The sequence below is a fragment of the Myotis daubentonii genome, chromosome 7 (assembly GCF_963259705.1).
Source record: "Myotis daubentonii chromosome 7, mMyoDau2.1, whole genome shotgun sequence".
Taxonomy (NCBI): domain Eukaryota; kingdom Metazoa; phylum Chordata; class Mammalia; order Chiroptera; family Vespertilionidae; genus Myotis; species Myotis daubentonii.
Genome location: NC_081846.1, coordinates 48,738,212 through 48,751,692, shown reverse-complemented (window position 1 = coordinate 48,751,692; position 13,481 = coordinate 48,738,212). Strand labels below are relative to the sequence as shown.

General features: G+C 40.0%; 1 protein-coding gene across 2 annotated transcripts in view; it reads left to right on the top strand.

The window, feature by feature from the left end:
- NOSTRIN (nitric oxide synthase trafficking) overlaps positions 1-8,918 on the top strand; it is a 54,174-nt gene extending 45,256 nt beyond the window's left edge. Inside the window, exons 13-16 of one of the 2 annotated variants that reach the window (XM_059704211.1) lie at positions 2,770-2,895; positions 3,884-3,998; positions 5,700-5,789; positions 8,702-8,918. In XM_059704211.1, the coding sequence (XP_059560194.1) occupies positions 2,770-2,895; positions 3,884-3,998; positions 5,700-5,789; positions 8,702-8,868 (498 nt within the window). In that variant the 3' untranslated portion in view covers positions 8,869-8,918. The remainder of the gene's footprint in view (positions 1-2,769; positions 2,896-3,883; positions 3,999-5,699; positions 5,790-8,701) is intronic. The other variant, XM_059704212.1, reaches the window with a different exon arrangement.
- The last annotated feature ends 4,563 nt before the right edge of the window (positions 8,919-13,481 follow it).

Here is a 13,481-nt window from a genome sequence, read left to right as displayed (position 1 = left end):
TCGTTATTTCAGTCCGTGTGTGCTTAATTTCTAGTTGGTTCCCCAATATAAGATCGAGGGTCTTATTAGTTTTCGTGTAGATCTCATTAAGTTTATCGGCAGCTTCTAAACAGTTCTTGAGAGACCTTAAAAGTGTGGTTCTGAACTCTATTTCTTCCATTGACAATTTTGTCCTGTTTCTTTGTCTCCGCATTTTGTTATGCTTCCTTGGTGCACCCCCTAGTGGTCTTTGTTCGCAGTCTTATAGATAAATCTTGATTGTTGTAGCTAATACCAGGGAGGGTTTGACCTCCAGGCCAAGTGGCTATGAGAATCAGCTATGAGTGTCAGCAGTGAGAGAACTTCTGTCCTCTAGGGAGGTGCTAATCTAGCCTTTGCCTGAGGCTATCCGTCAAATGCCTCTGTGCAGGGCTTGGGCGGGGCGGGTCGCACAGGATCAACAGGGTGGGCCGGAGAGAGCAGTTATGGCGGCTCTCAGTCCTGTCCCCAGGGGCTCTGCCTCTCTGAGTCCCAGCACCCGCTGCAAAGCTCGGAGAGAAAGCTGCACTCGCTCTGACCGAAGCCAGACAGTCCCGCTTCTCCCGTTTGAGTCTGGGTCCCTAAAGACTCGCCCGGATCTGGTGCTCAGAGTCTTCGACTCCCTCCCGATTGAAAACAACAACCGCGCCCTCCGCCGCCAGCCCGCTCCGCGCACTCCGCACCTCAGAATTTGACTTCAGCACTGCGCCTCCTCTGAGTGTCCGTATGCGTTTCTCTTTCCTCCTAGTTGTAGGACTTCCACTCAGCCAGCGTTCCTGTGGTTCTGGGTGATGTCCCTTCCGTTTTTTGGTTTCACTTTTGAAGTAGTTGTTCAAAGCAGCAAACTCCGGCGTTAACCTATGCCGCCATCTTGGTTCTCCGGATGTGTTTTTTCTTTATCTGTTTCTTAGCACAGGTTTCCTTCAATTGGGTGCTGTTGCAGAAACAAACCTAACACTTCTTGTGAAGAGAAAAGCCTGAATTCTACTCATTTGCAAACAGAGGTCTAACATATTCGCAATGACACATGGCTATGATTTTTATGAAATTATAAAAGACTGGGACATTTTCTGTGATAACACAACATATTTAGTTAACTAATTCAATGCAAATAACATTTACCAAAATAAAGGCAAGTGAGAGCACTTTATGATGGCGTTAATTATAAGTTTATATGTTTGGTTGTTCCTGCACAGATGTTTGTCATTCTTGTTACCAGCATAGAACATGTATTAGGATCAGAAACTGTGGTAGGTATTCACTGGACTGATTCACACAGTGGAGGATGCGAGGAGGGAGGGAATCTGACCCCTAGATTCACAGTGTTTGTGATCTAGTGAAGGAACAAATGCAAGCCTTCGAATAGTGGGTACCAAATACCCCTGTTATTTCATTGCACACCTCTGCATCTGTTGGAGGGAAACTCGTGATATTGGTAGATTTTGTGTTACCTAGGGAAGTTTTTTTGCACTAGGACACTCAGTTTCATTTAAATTCTTCCTAATTCACTGTTGTTGTTTTTTGTCCTTGAAGTGCCATATTTGAAGCAAAAATGTTGGTAAGGCATGTTCTCTGAAAAACTGTTGTAGGTGTTGACTTTGGATATGGGAAGGAGATTTGCTCTGTGATGCTCTCAGATGCAGAGTAGTCCTAATGGTAGAAGGTATGGGGGATAACTTTAGTTTTTGCATCTGTAAAATGGGGGTATTGGTATCTACCTCAAAGGGTTTTCAATGCAGTGGATTGTTTCAAGAATCAGAGACCTTTCTCATCAATTGGAGGTGTCTGGCAGGGATCTTAGGGTTAGGAATCCCCATGCTGGACATATGGGGAAGGGAGAGGTGATGGTGGGGAGGAGATTGGATAAGCAGGCCCCTTCTAATACTTGGATTCTGGTTGTTGTTGTTTTTTTATTTACCCTGATTGGACACAGCCTAACAAAGAAGTCATTATAAAGTTTACAGTTCAAAGTCAAGTAGAGAACAGGAAGAGCCTAAGAGTGTATCTTAAGCTTCAGTCCTTATTTTTATAATTAAAATATTGTTTCTAGTTTTGAGAAGTGTTACTGTGAACTTTCTGTGTAATATAAGGCCTCCCTCTTCAAGAAAAACAATGAACATCAACCAAAATAATAAATAAGCCCTGCCTCCCATCATTTTGGTTTGGTTCTACTGATATGAGGTCAATCCTATTCACAGTGTGGAGCACCGATGCCTCAATTGCCTTTCCTCAAGGCCTCCCAAAAGCCTACCTTCTCAGTCAACACTTATTATTCCCTCTCCCATTCCTCAGCAGAAAATTGGGTAAAGCCTATTCATTGCTACAAAATACTGAGTAATAATCTATCAAGGTTTCTGGTTTACTCTGTTCACACGAGTCCAGAATAAGACACACTCAACAACTAAGGCTTTCCTCTAGGACAGTGGTCAGCAAACTGCTGCTCTGCGCATGGGCCACGAAGTTTCAATCGCACTGTACACGCGCGCCTGCACGTGGTATTTTGTGGAAGAGCCACACTCAAGGGGCCAAAGAGCCGCATGTGGCTCGTGAGCCGCAGTTTGCCGACCACTGCTCTAGGAAAAGGGTCCATTGTTTCGCTCAGCATTTTCTGTGCATATCTGCATATGAGTTGAATGTGTAATTTTTTAGATTTCTTTGTCATTTTGGAAGTTATCCTGATATACTTTTACCCATGCAGTTGTGCCTCATTTTCTAGAAACTTACTCACAAGGCCAAATGATGTATCCACAGACCATTTTGAAACTAGACCTGATGCAAGCAAACGCCTATAAACTGTCATCAGTGTTAGCAGAACTTGAACAAAGACCTCAGCCCAGCCATCCTTGTAGTAACTCCATCTTCAAGCGGAAAGAAAAGGTAAACATTTAAGAGATTGGTTATAATTTCTTAACTAGGCTTACTGGGTGAAGTGGTATAAGTAGCATCAGAGCAAAAAAGCTGTAATGAATTATGTATGCCACATGTCCTATATCTCAACTGCAGAATTTTAAAATAAATTTAGTTTCATTCCTTTGAGAGGTGTAACAAGAGCTAAACACAGCTGAATACATTCTTTGTATACTAAACACAGGGAGTTAAAAACCCTTTGGATTCTTTCTTCTTCCTACTCATACCTTAATTTTATCCTTTGTGCTTTTATAGTAAACTTTTTATTAAATTGAAATTTCATATTCATACAGACCTGAATCATAAGGTTTATGATATGCATTAGTCTCACCCATTTATTATACCACATAATGTAGAAAATGCATGAGCACAATTTTTAAAAATCACATACATGTATTTTCCCAGTGTTACCCTCTTTAAGAATTGGTGGTGAATAGTGAATATGCATGGATTAACTACTGCTTATAGCTGTTTTCCATTGTCTATCAGAGGGGTGCTATAACCATCTTTTTATAAAGGGACGAATTTCTTTCTAAGAGACTCTGAGCTGGAAAATGGTTCTCAATCAAAAAAGGAAGGAAGGAAGGAAGGAAGGAAGGAAGGAAGGAAGGAAGGAAGGAAGGAAAGAAGGAAAGAAGGAAAAGAAAATGGTCTCAATCATTTAGACAGAGCCATGTAATTCATTTGCATTAAAGCCAATTAAGGTTGAATTTTATTATTTTGCCTATGTACAGGTCAGAATTGCAATATGCTAATTGTCTAATTCTGAAAATATTAAGGCTTTAGATACAAGAAAGCTCTATATAAGAGTTTGGGAATGTAGTTAATGCTTTATTTATACCCTCCTCCAAAAAAATTACAAAACAAATTCCTAAGGAAAACAGCTATAGAAGAATTATATTTCATGAATACTTGAGTTATTAAAAATAACTGTTTTAAAAAATATTTATTTGAACAGCAGCAGACCCATAGTTATGTAAGAATATCTCGGCCTTTTCTGATGAAGAGATTACAGACTGTTGTAAGAAGGGCATCTTCTGGTGGGCAGAGCAATCCAAGTTCTTCATGTGCAGGTAATCCCATGCCCGGAATAATTTTGGGCCAAATCCTATCAGTAAAGCACATTGCTATATTTACTTATTTTTTTTATAGCCACAATGATATATATCAGCTCAAAGAAATCTACATTTAAATTAAGACTGATTAATTTGTTAGAATGTGTAGCTTTCTGTGCAAATGTAATCCAAAAAGTGTGAAGGAGCCAAGAAGGATGGAGGGTTGGGAAAAGAATTTTATGAGGTGACCGGTTGCATGTGATTCAGACAGCCTGCAATTTACAGTGCACACGGTCACCCCTAAGCCATTGGGAGGAGCTCGGGGAACCGTCTCCAGAGCCTCCTCCAAACCTCCATGTGAGAAGCATGCTGGTCCCAGGGCCTGCTTCCCCCATTTATTCAGCTACCTGACTTGAGTCACTTGTCCATCCACACTCTACTGCCTCTTGGTGTTTACCTTTCAATACATACACACACGCATGAACAGTATTGTCCCTCATAGTTCAACTATACTCACCATAACCTTGACTCTCTAGTTTCTTGATTAGAAATTGGTCAAAAGCAAAAAAAAAAAGAGTTTCAATAAAACCCAGGACATTATGGTCCACATGTATATTAGAGACTCACTATGGCATTGTTTGAAAAACAGGGATGATGTTAAGAAGCATATGGTCAAAGTGTCCCCTATATATACCTGAATGACAAAACTTGTGTATGTCTTCCAATACATGCATAGAGCAAAGCATGCATACCACACATATCAGTCAACTGCTGTTGATTAAGTTCATGTGGAAAGCAAGTAATTTTAAATTATCATCTTTATGATTATTAAAATAATTCTTTTCTCCAAACTTATTTTCTATATTGTGATGTCATTGTTAATTATATAACATATACAATCCATGTACAGCAAGCATGTCAAATTCAAAGGCTAACACGGGCCCAATAAACAAGGTTTTTTGTGGGCCACAAAAAAAACAAAAGCTTCAGTTTTCATAGAAACATAGGTTTATTTCTATGGAGACATGCTGAATACAAAGGGCTTAAATAAATGAGTAATCATTAATATAAAATAATAGAACATTTTAATAAAAATTAATATATTTTCTTGAACATTAACTTACCAGACACTGAAAAACTGCACAAATTAATAAGCGTAATGCAAATAAACCTATCTTTTTCTTGTTCTCCGAAAGCGAAATATTTCCTGTTGCACACACCAAACAAGTCAGCCCAAGACCAATGACGCGGCAATCGGCTGCTAAAATATGTGCTGCTAGTATTAGTGGAGAGAAATGGTGCGCCTGTGCGTAAGGGGCATAAGGGAAATGAATGCAACATGATTATAGAAATCAGTGATTAGCGAACGTTGTAGTTCATTGTTAATAATTATGTACAACAGGATATTGTAAAAATTAAGTTACGGAATTTTTATTAAAACGTTTCTTACATACCGTTATATTGGCTGGGCCACAAAAATATTCATTGTGGGACGCATCACAGGCTGCAAGTTTGACATGCTTGATATACATAGTAGGTATATCATAAACAGTTACTGAATCAAGGAATAAATAGTTTATAAAATTATAAACTTTTCTTTTGAGAAGACTTCGATCTATTTAAGCTCTGCACCACACTGCTAAATAACCAGAGCTCCCTATCCTCTTCCTCTTGCTTACTGACACAGCATTGGTAATTATAACTTGATCCAACTTTCAGCCTCCGGTGTGGCCCAGCACGGCAACATTCTTTGCAAAGCCTTATATTCTTTTCAAGCCAGGCAAGATGATGAATTGGATTTGGAAGTAGGTAAGAACAATTCTCAAATGTTTAATTGCCTTCCCCTGCTGAAATCCTTAATTTGAATAAAACTTCTGACTTAGTACAGTAGCCATAGAGGTTACCACCATGTCAACTCAGTTCAGGTTTACAATCACCTTTCTTAGAAGATAAAGATAAAACACATAAAAGAAATAGCTAACATCTGTTCAGTATTTACTGTGTGCCAGACATTATTGCAAGCCCACTGTCCAACTTAATATTCATAAAACCCCTTGAAGTGGTTATTGTTATTTATTCCCATTTTATTGCTGAAGAGACGGAGGCATAGAAAGGGTAAGTACTTGGGTAAAGTCACAGGCAGTGGCGGTGCAGGGTTTGAATGTAGAGACTCAGTCATGCTTGCTCACAGTGCCACATGGGGGTAGAACGGCAGTCATGGAAAGTCATTAGAGAGGTGGTCTCACCTTTTCTAAAAGCTAACCATGAAGGAATGTGAAGTGACTTCCTCTCATGGCTGAGTGTCAGAGCAAGTTCTAGAACCCACGGCAAAGGACCCCCAGCTTCATATTTCTCCCACTTATCTCTCAGGAAAGTGTTCTATGACCAATCTCAGGAAGCAGGCCCCCTCTTTGTGTCACAGATTTTTGTTTCACATGGAAAGATATTACATAATGGCTTATATTGACCTCAATATTATTAAAGAAGGAAACGTCGCCAGCCTCAGCTTTCTTGGCGTGTCCAGTTAGTGACCACATTGGGATGTGAAAGCTAAAGCAGGGGCCTGGAAAAGAAACAGTTGGTGAGGAAAAGGTCAGTGTGTCATAGGAAAAAGCTTTTATCCGTGAGCAGGACGTGGCACCCAGAACCCAGGGAAAATCAGGATGGATATTTGCAGCCAAACAACAGGGACGCCACACATTTGCTAGTGATCAGTGGGAGCTTCCTTTTCGTTTTGCCAATCAGATTTCTCCAGGCAATTACTCTTCCTTCTACCGCCGAAATAAGTAAAGACACAAAGCCCCCAAAAAAGGAAATAGAAAGTAGACCTTCTCTTCCATTCTTCTTAAGTCAATGTTGCCTTTATTTAAAAGTGTTATAGAAGTCGCTTCATTATTCACCATGTCATCCTGAGGGTACCTATGGCAGTAAGTATGTAAATGAAATGCTCTATTCCCGCTTTCCATATTCATAAAAACCATTTCCCAGATGCCGTCTAGAACCCAGGGTACTGAGTTTGAGTTACGTAGTTACACAATAAATGGATCATCTTGCTTGTCTTTAGTTCTTCCTTGATTGCAAAGTCTATCCTTATATGTCATATCCTAAGTGAGATCTAAAAATACAATGAGGAGCTCAGGGAAAGTGGCAGTAAGATTTTAAATTATCCCTTTAAATTTCTGTTAATAGATTTTGTCAATCTGCTGACCTGAGAAATTAGGCTGAAAATGATTTTCTATAAGAATGAATAGTGACTTATGACTGAGGAGAGACAGAAGAGGGGTTACCAGTCTCCTTTGTTTTAAGAAGAAAATGACTGGGGAACAGAATGAAAGAAAGAAAGACTAAACATATTACCTTAGAACAGTGGTTCTCAACCTTTCTAATGCTGCGACCCTTTGATACAGTTCCTCATGTTGTGACCCAACCATAAAATTATTTTCGTTGCTACTTCATAACTGTAATTTTGCTACTGTTTTGAATAGTAATGTAAATATCTGATATGCAGGATGTATTTTCATTGTTACAAATTGAACATAAAGCATAGTGATTAATCACAAAAACAATATGTAATTATGTATGTGTTTTCCGATGGTCTTAGGTGGCCCCTATGAAAAGGTCATTCGACCCCCAAAGGGGTCACGACCCACAGGTTGAGAACCGCTGCCATAAAATGATGCTCATGCTAAAGTAGCTTTGGGATCCTGAAGGAAGTGGGCAGGAGGCAGCTGTAGAGAAGGGACTCTCTCAAAAGGCAAGGAGAGCCAGAGGATTTGGGCATCAGGTTAAACTTCAGGGTTACTAATATCAGCATAGCATTTTTAAAAATAGAGAATTCGAGAAGAACCATGTGTTTCTGAGGAATTCTATTTATTTGAATCATAGCTTTAAAAAAGTATTGTCTTCAAATTGATATTTTATTAAAGCTACCTAAGTTTGGAATGAGGAGTTATATTTCTGTGCAAAGCTATTAAGTGAAACATTGGATTGTGAAGCTGTCACATTTAATGGAGAGAGGCTGCCTTAATCTAAAGAAAAGTCTGGTAGCAAAGACATAGTAGTCAACATACCAAACAATTGCAGACACCAACAGGAGCAACCATTAAAGCACAGACACCAAGAAAGGGTTTGGTGACCACCCATCAGCTATATTCAAAGTGAGCCAGCCAACATGAAGGTGCATGTTCCAACGTGATTCTGTTTTGTTTTGTACATATGTGTGCATATATATATATATATATATATATATATATATATATATGTAATTGCTTTCAGAGAGGAAGGGAGAGGGAGAGATAGAAACATCAATGATGAGAGAGAATCATTGATCGGTTGCCTTCTGCACGCCCCCTACTGGGGATCAAGCTTGCAACCCAGGCATGTATCCTTGACCGGAATCAAACTTGGGACCCTTCAGTCTGCAGGCCCACACTCTATCCACTGATCCATACCAGCTAGGGCGTCATTCTGTTTTTAATCAAAATATATTATGCCATAACTTAGCTGTCCATTATCTTACTCTTTTAATATGCTCTGCGTTATGCCTGCTTCATCCAGAGGTGGTTAATAAAGTTTGCTTCATCTGAATCACCTGCAGAAACCAATGCTATCAGGTATCTCCTTGAAAGCAGGCTCTCCCGAAAACTATCTCACCCATCGGGCTCAGGTATGTGCTCAAATTGCAAAGACCCATTTGTCTAACTAAATGTGCATTTTCACAGGTGACATTGTGACTATTCACAGGAAACAAGAAGAAGGATGGTGGTTTGGATCTTTAAATGGGAAAAAAGGCCACTTTCCCGCTGCTTACGTGCAGGAGCTCCCTTCAGATGCTGGGTACACGGGCATGAAACAAGATTCTCAGCACACTGCCTCACACACACTGTAAACTATACACTGTAATGCAAATAAAGATAAATGCTGTGATCTTCCCAAGTTTATCACTCTAACTGGGTGATGGAGTCCTACCTGCAGGTCACAGTGCTTTGTACTCTCGGTTATTTTTTGAAACAAAGTCAGAAGGTGGGAGGGTGAAGGGAGGCAGGGAAGAGGCCCATGGCTCCTAGTTTTCGAAATCTTAGAGACCCTGGAGATGACCCAGTGCAACCCCTGGTGTCACGGACAGACAGACTCCAAGGCGGGTTTAGCTGCTTGCATGAAGTCACATCGTTTTCTGAGAGCACATCAGGTCCTAGGACTCAGATGTCTGCTTCCTCTGGATTTGAGTGGCAACAGGCCACAGTAGGCCTCCAAGGGGTCAAACAGGGCCTGGGAGATGAGAAAAACACAGAATAAGCCCAAGAAGAAGAGCTCAGCAAAAGACGGGCAGACAAGACACAAGAGAAATAGACCCAAGTTAGGAGACTAGAATAAGGGGTCAGAAACTGAGGTCAAGAGTCTGAGTGATCACAAGTGGGGGCGGTAGATAAGAGGTCCGCTAGGTGGAGTTCCATCCTGAGCCAATGACGTTCCGAGGTAGCAGCTTATATACCTTCTTCCCACAACCAGAACTGCTCTTAGAGTGAGATCAAGTGTGAGCCAGAGGTGGATGGGGATCTGAGAACAAGAGCAAGGCGGATGGGAAAGGGTTAGGAAGGAGACTGCCTGGTATCTTGTGCCTCCTTGTCTGTTTGGAAACTCCATATACCAATTTAAAAAGCAGGAATTCTATACTTCCCAGCGGGGTCATTATGAAAGGAATACCCTATGCAACTTCCTAATGAAAGGTACTTTAAATGCTAATGAGTCTCCAACCAAAGGACTTGTATGCATGCATATAAGCATAACCAATGGACATAAGACACTGGGGGTTAGGGGAGGCCAGGGGATTGTCAAGGGCGGGGGGAGACGTATGTAATACTCTTTGTAACACTTGAAGCAATAAAACAATAAAAAATGCGAATGAGTCTCCAGTTTGGATGGAAAGTTTGAGAAATCAACATTCACTATCAAATGGAATATTTGGAGAAAAGGAGATTTATGTTGCTTTCTTAAATACTATATAATGGGAAAACGTTGGGAATGAGAGAGGTAGACCCCAGCTTTTCTCGAGGGTAACAATTTGGAATGGAGAAAAGTGGTACAGCAGCATCTTTCAGAAAATGGCCCAAGTCAGCCTGGAGATCACACACTCCATTCAATGGAAAGTCATGGTGTTGAGAGAAACATCTGGGTATGTCTCCATTTGTGCAAAATACAGTCTGCCTTGAAGGAGTAAGTAAAATCCATTCCATGTCTCCCCTGCCCGCTACCTTTTTTTTTAAAATTCAGATTTTATATTTTCAAGAAGGAATTTTTCAAAGCAAGGTACGTATATTTTTATACTGTGCATATTACACTCCTATAGGATATAACTAATACATAGAGATATTTATAGATACAGATATCAGACCTGAAGGAGCTCAAGTAAAATTTGTTATGAGAGGCATAACTTAAAGCCTGGAAGAATGGATCAGAAGTTTTAATGTCATCCTTAATGGTGTATTAATGATAGCTTTCTGCATGTAGAAAGTGGGTTGAATAATAGGCCACTGGACCATGAACAGAAATTTTTAACTTATATTTCCTTTTCATCTTACTTCTTTCCATTAGCCTTGATGGATAAAAAATTATGTAGCAATTGACTGCAGCTTACACCGAATCGTTTGTATAGAGAAAGTGATGATAATGGTGGTTGGACCCTGAAACTCTTTGAAAGTACTTTTCAAAGAAAGAGATTCCTCTTCATAAATCCGTTTTACTTTATAGAAACATAAATGGTTTTCCTGTTTTGAAATGTTACCACATATTCTTTTTGCAGCTGTGATATGTAATTATTAAACTTCAAAGAAATGCTATAGTCTTAAACTAGATGAAATACAAATATAGCTGGGCATAACAATTTTTATCTTTAAGATCTTTTTAGGAAGGCAAGAATTTTCTGATTGGACTGATGGGGATGGTACCCTTCGATTCTGGTAAAAATTAATTATATATTGTGAAGATTAATTATATGTCCAAGGTTTCTATATAGAATAAAAATTTTTTAATATTTTTAAACTCTTAATTAGGCTTTCATAATTATACTCCTCTAAGCAGTTTCATACGTCAGAAAGTTTTTAGCAACATTGACAACCAGAAATATAGGGGAGTTGAGAGGTCTGAGCCAGATTTTCACCGAAAGCATTATTCTAATTTGTCTCCTTTCTAGTAAAGGCTAACATATCCATCACACTATCAACCAGAAGATTATTAATTTCACTTTTTTCATTTTCAATTATCCATACTAATACTTATAATGAATATTATAATCCATTCTAATTCATCAGAAAGTAATATAATATGCAATTTGGACTGAAGTAAATTTTATTGTATTATAAGGCTTTAACTGATAATTATTTGAGCATAGTCTAGCTTTCTTCCCCCCTCCAAGAGAAAAGCCCTCCTTTCCCAAAATGGCTTTGTGGGATAATCAGCCTGATTTGGAGCAAGAGAAGCACATTAGAATCAAAATACTATGCTCTATAGTCACTTACTATGTTACATAGGAAGAACAGAATGTATAATCTTGGGAAAGTGACCTGGGGACATATGGCATGAGAAGGTTGAACCAAGGTGTGGGGGCAAGCAGAGAAGAGCAGGAACCTTTTGTAGAGAATGCAGCTACAGGGATAGAACTATTTGGATGGGGTGTCAGAGTTTCCTGTATGTTGTGATCCTGAAAGGGGTTGGGGGGTCAGGGTCTGGGTCCCCCCACCTTCCTCTCGCTGAGCAGCAACAAGGAACAGGAGTGAGAAATCAGCGAGCTAGAGAACCCAGGTCATGCTTATTCAGATGGGAGCTCAGCTCAGGGAAGCTAAGTGATTTCCCTGCAGCCAGGGAAATCTGCCAAACCAAGTGGATATGAACCTGATCAGGAGTCATGGGAATGTTGAGAAAAGGAGCTTTGAGCTAAGATGGGAGTAAATAGACTCACAGAATTAGAGAGAAAAAATTCTTTCTCAAAGGAACTATGTGATAGAAGCCAACTGAGGAGCAAATTGAACTGTCAAGAAAGACCTTGGTCCAAAGGCTCAGGTCTTATGATAGAGATCTGGGGACAACAAAGGAGTCCCACCAGGGAGTACATAGCAGGGATGGGGGCCAGGTGGCCAGTTATATGAGGTGGCAAATGTGTTACTGATCTGTTTCAACTGGCTTGTAAATTGAGTTTTCTGGACACTGGGGTTAAGTGCTTACTCCAGTGGTTGTCAAGTAGAGCCAAATCATATATATAATTGATTTTGAGGTAGAGAGAGAAAGAGAACAGGGAGGAACAGAGAAACATCAATGTGAGAACACAACATCAATAAGCTGCCTCTTGCACACCCCGCACTGGGGATTGAAACCTAGGCATGTGCTCTGACCAGGAATTGAACCGGCAACCCCTTGGTGCACAGGACAATGTGCACCAAACAACTGAGTCACACTGGTCAGGGCTGAGCCAAATTTTCACCTGGACCAGCAGCGCCCATATAACCCTGTACTATGTTGGAAATGCAAAGTATTAGCCCCCACTTCACACTCAGTCAGAGACCCCAGGTGATTCTGATGCAAGTTTGCTCTTTGAGAACCACTGCTTACTTGCACCAATCTTGAGAATACTGACTAAACTATAGCAGACATACCTGGAAGGAGCACTGTTGGAGAAAGTAGAGAAAAACCATACACTCAAGAAGCTGGCTGAAAAAGGGGAACATGCCCTCCTGATCCAATACATTTTTTTTAAGACGAGTGGTGCTGGGGACCTCACTGGAGAAGTCTTTCCCCATTGTAGAGAGCGCAATAGCTAAGGGTAACTTTTCCTTTTAGGTTCTTCATTGCCCTGGGAAGGAATATTTTGGCCTACATTACATTCTCTCTCTCTCTCAAAACAAAAAAAAAGAAAAAAATCTTCCTCCTCGTCCTCAGCCACTTACTAGGTAATCATGTTGGCAAAGGAAAGTATGGGATGGGCATATCTTGATAATAGGGAATGAGAAACAAGCAGCTCCCCACTGCCCCTCTCAGGCCATTCTTTTGCACTCCTACCCTGACCTTTTGCTCCCATCTTCCCGATCTCTCCCTTCTTCTCAGCCCCTCTTCACTCTCTGACCATTGTGTTCATACATGGCAAACTAGTCCTGCTCAGTAAGGCTCGACATTACTCATCTCGGTCTTTCACCTCTGACCCAGCTTCCCAGCTGGTCGGGTGAAGAAACATGCTATCTGCAATTTAGGAGAAAGGAAGAAGAAAGTATCTGTGTTTACCCAGAATTTAAACTGTTCTCCATTTCTGACTTACCAGTAACACAACCAACACTCTTTGAGTCTAATCTTTTAAGGAGGGAAAGCAACCACAATACCTTCAGAGGTATATATATAATACATATTTTAATAATACAAAAAATATATACTTATTACATATGTGTATGATATATAATATATATTAATAAAACTTTATCTAAAAATATGTATGTAAATATATGATTGATCTTTGAACAA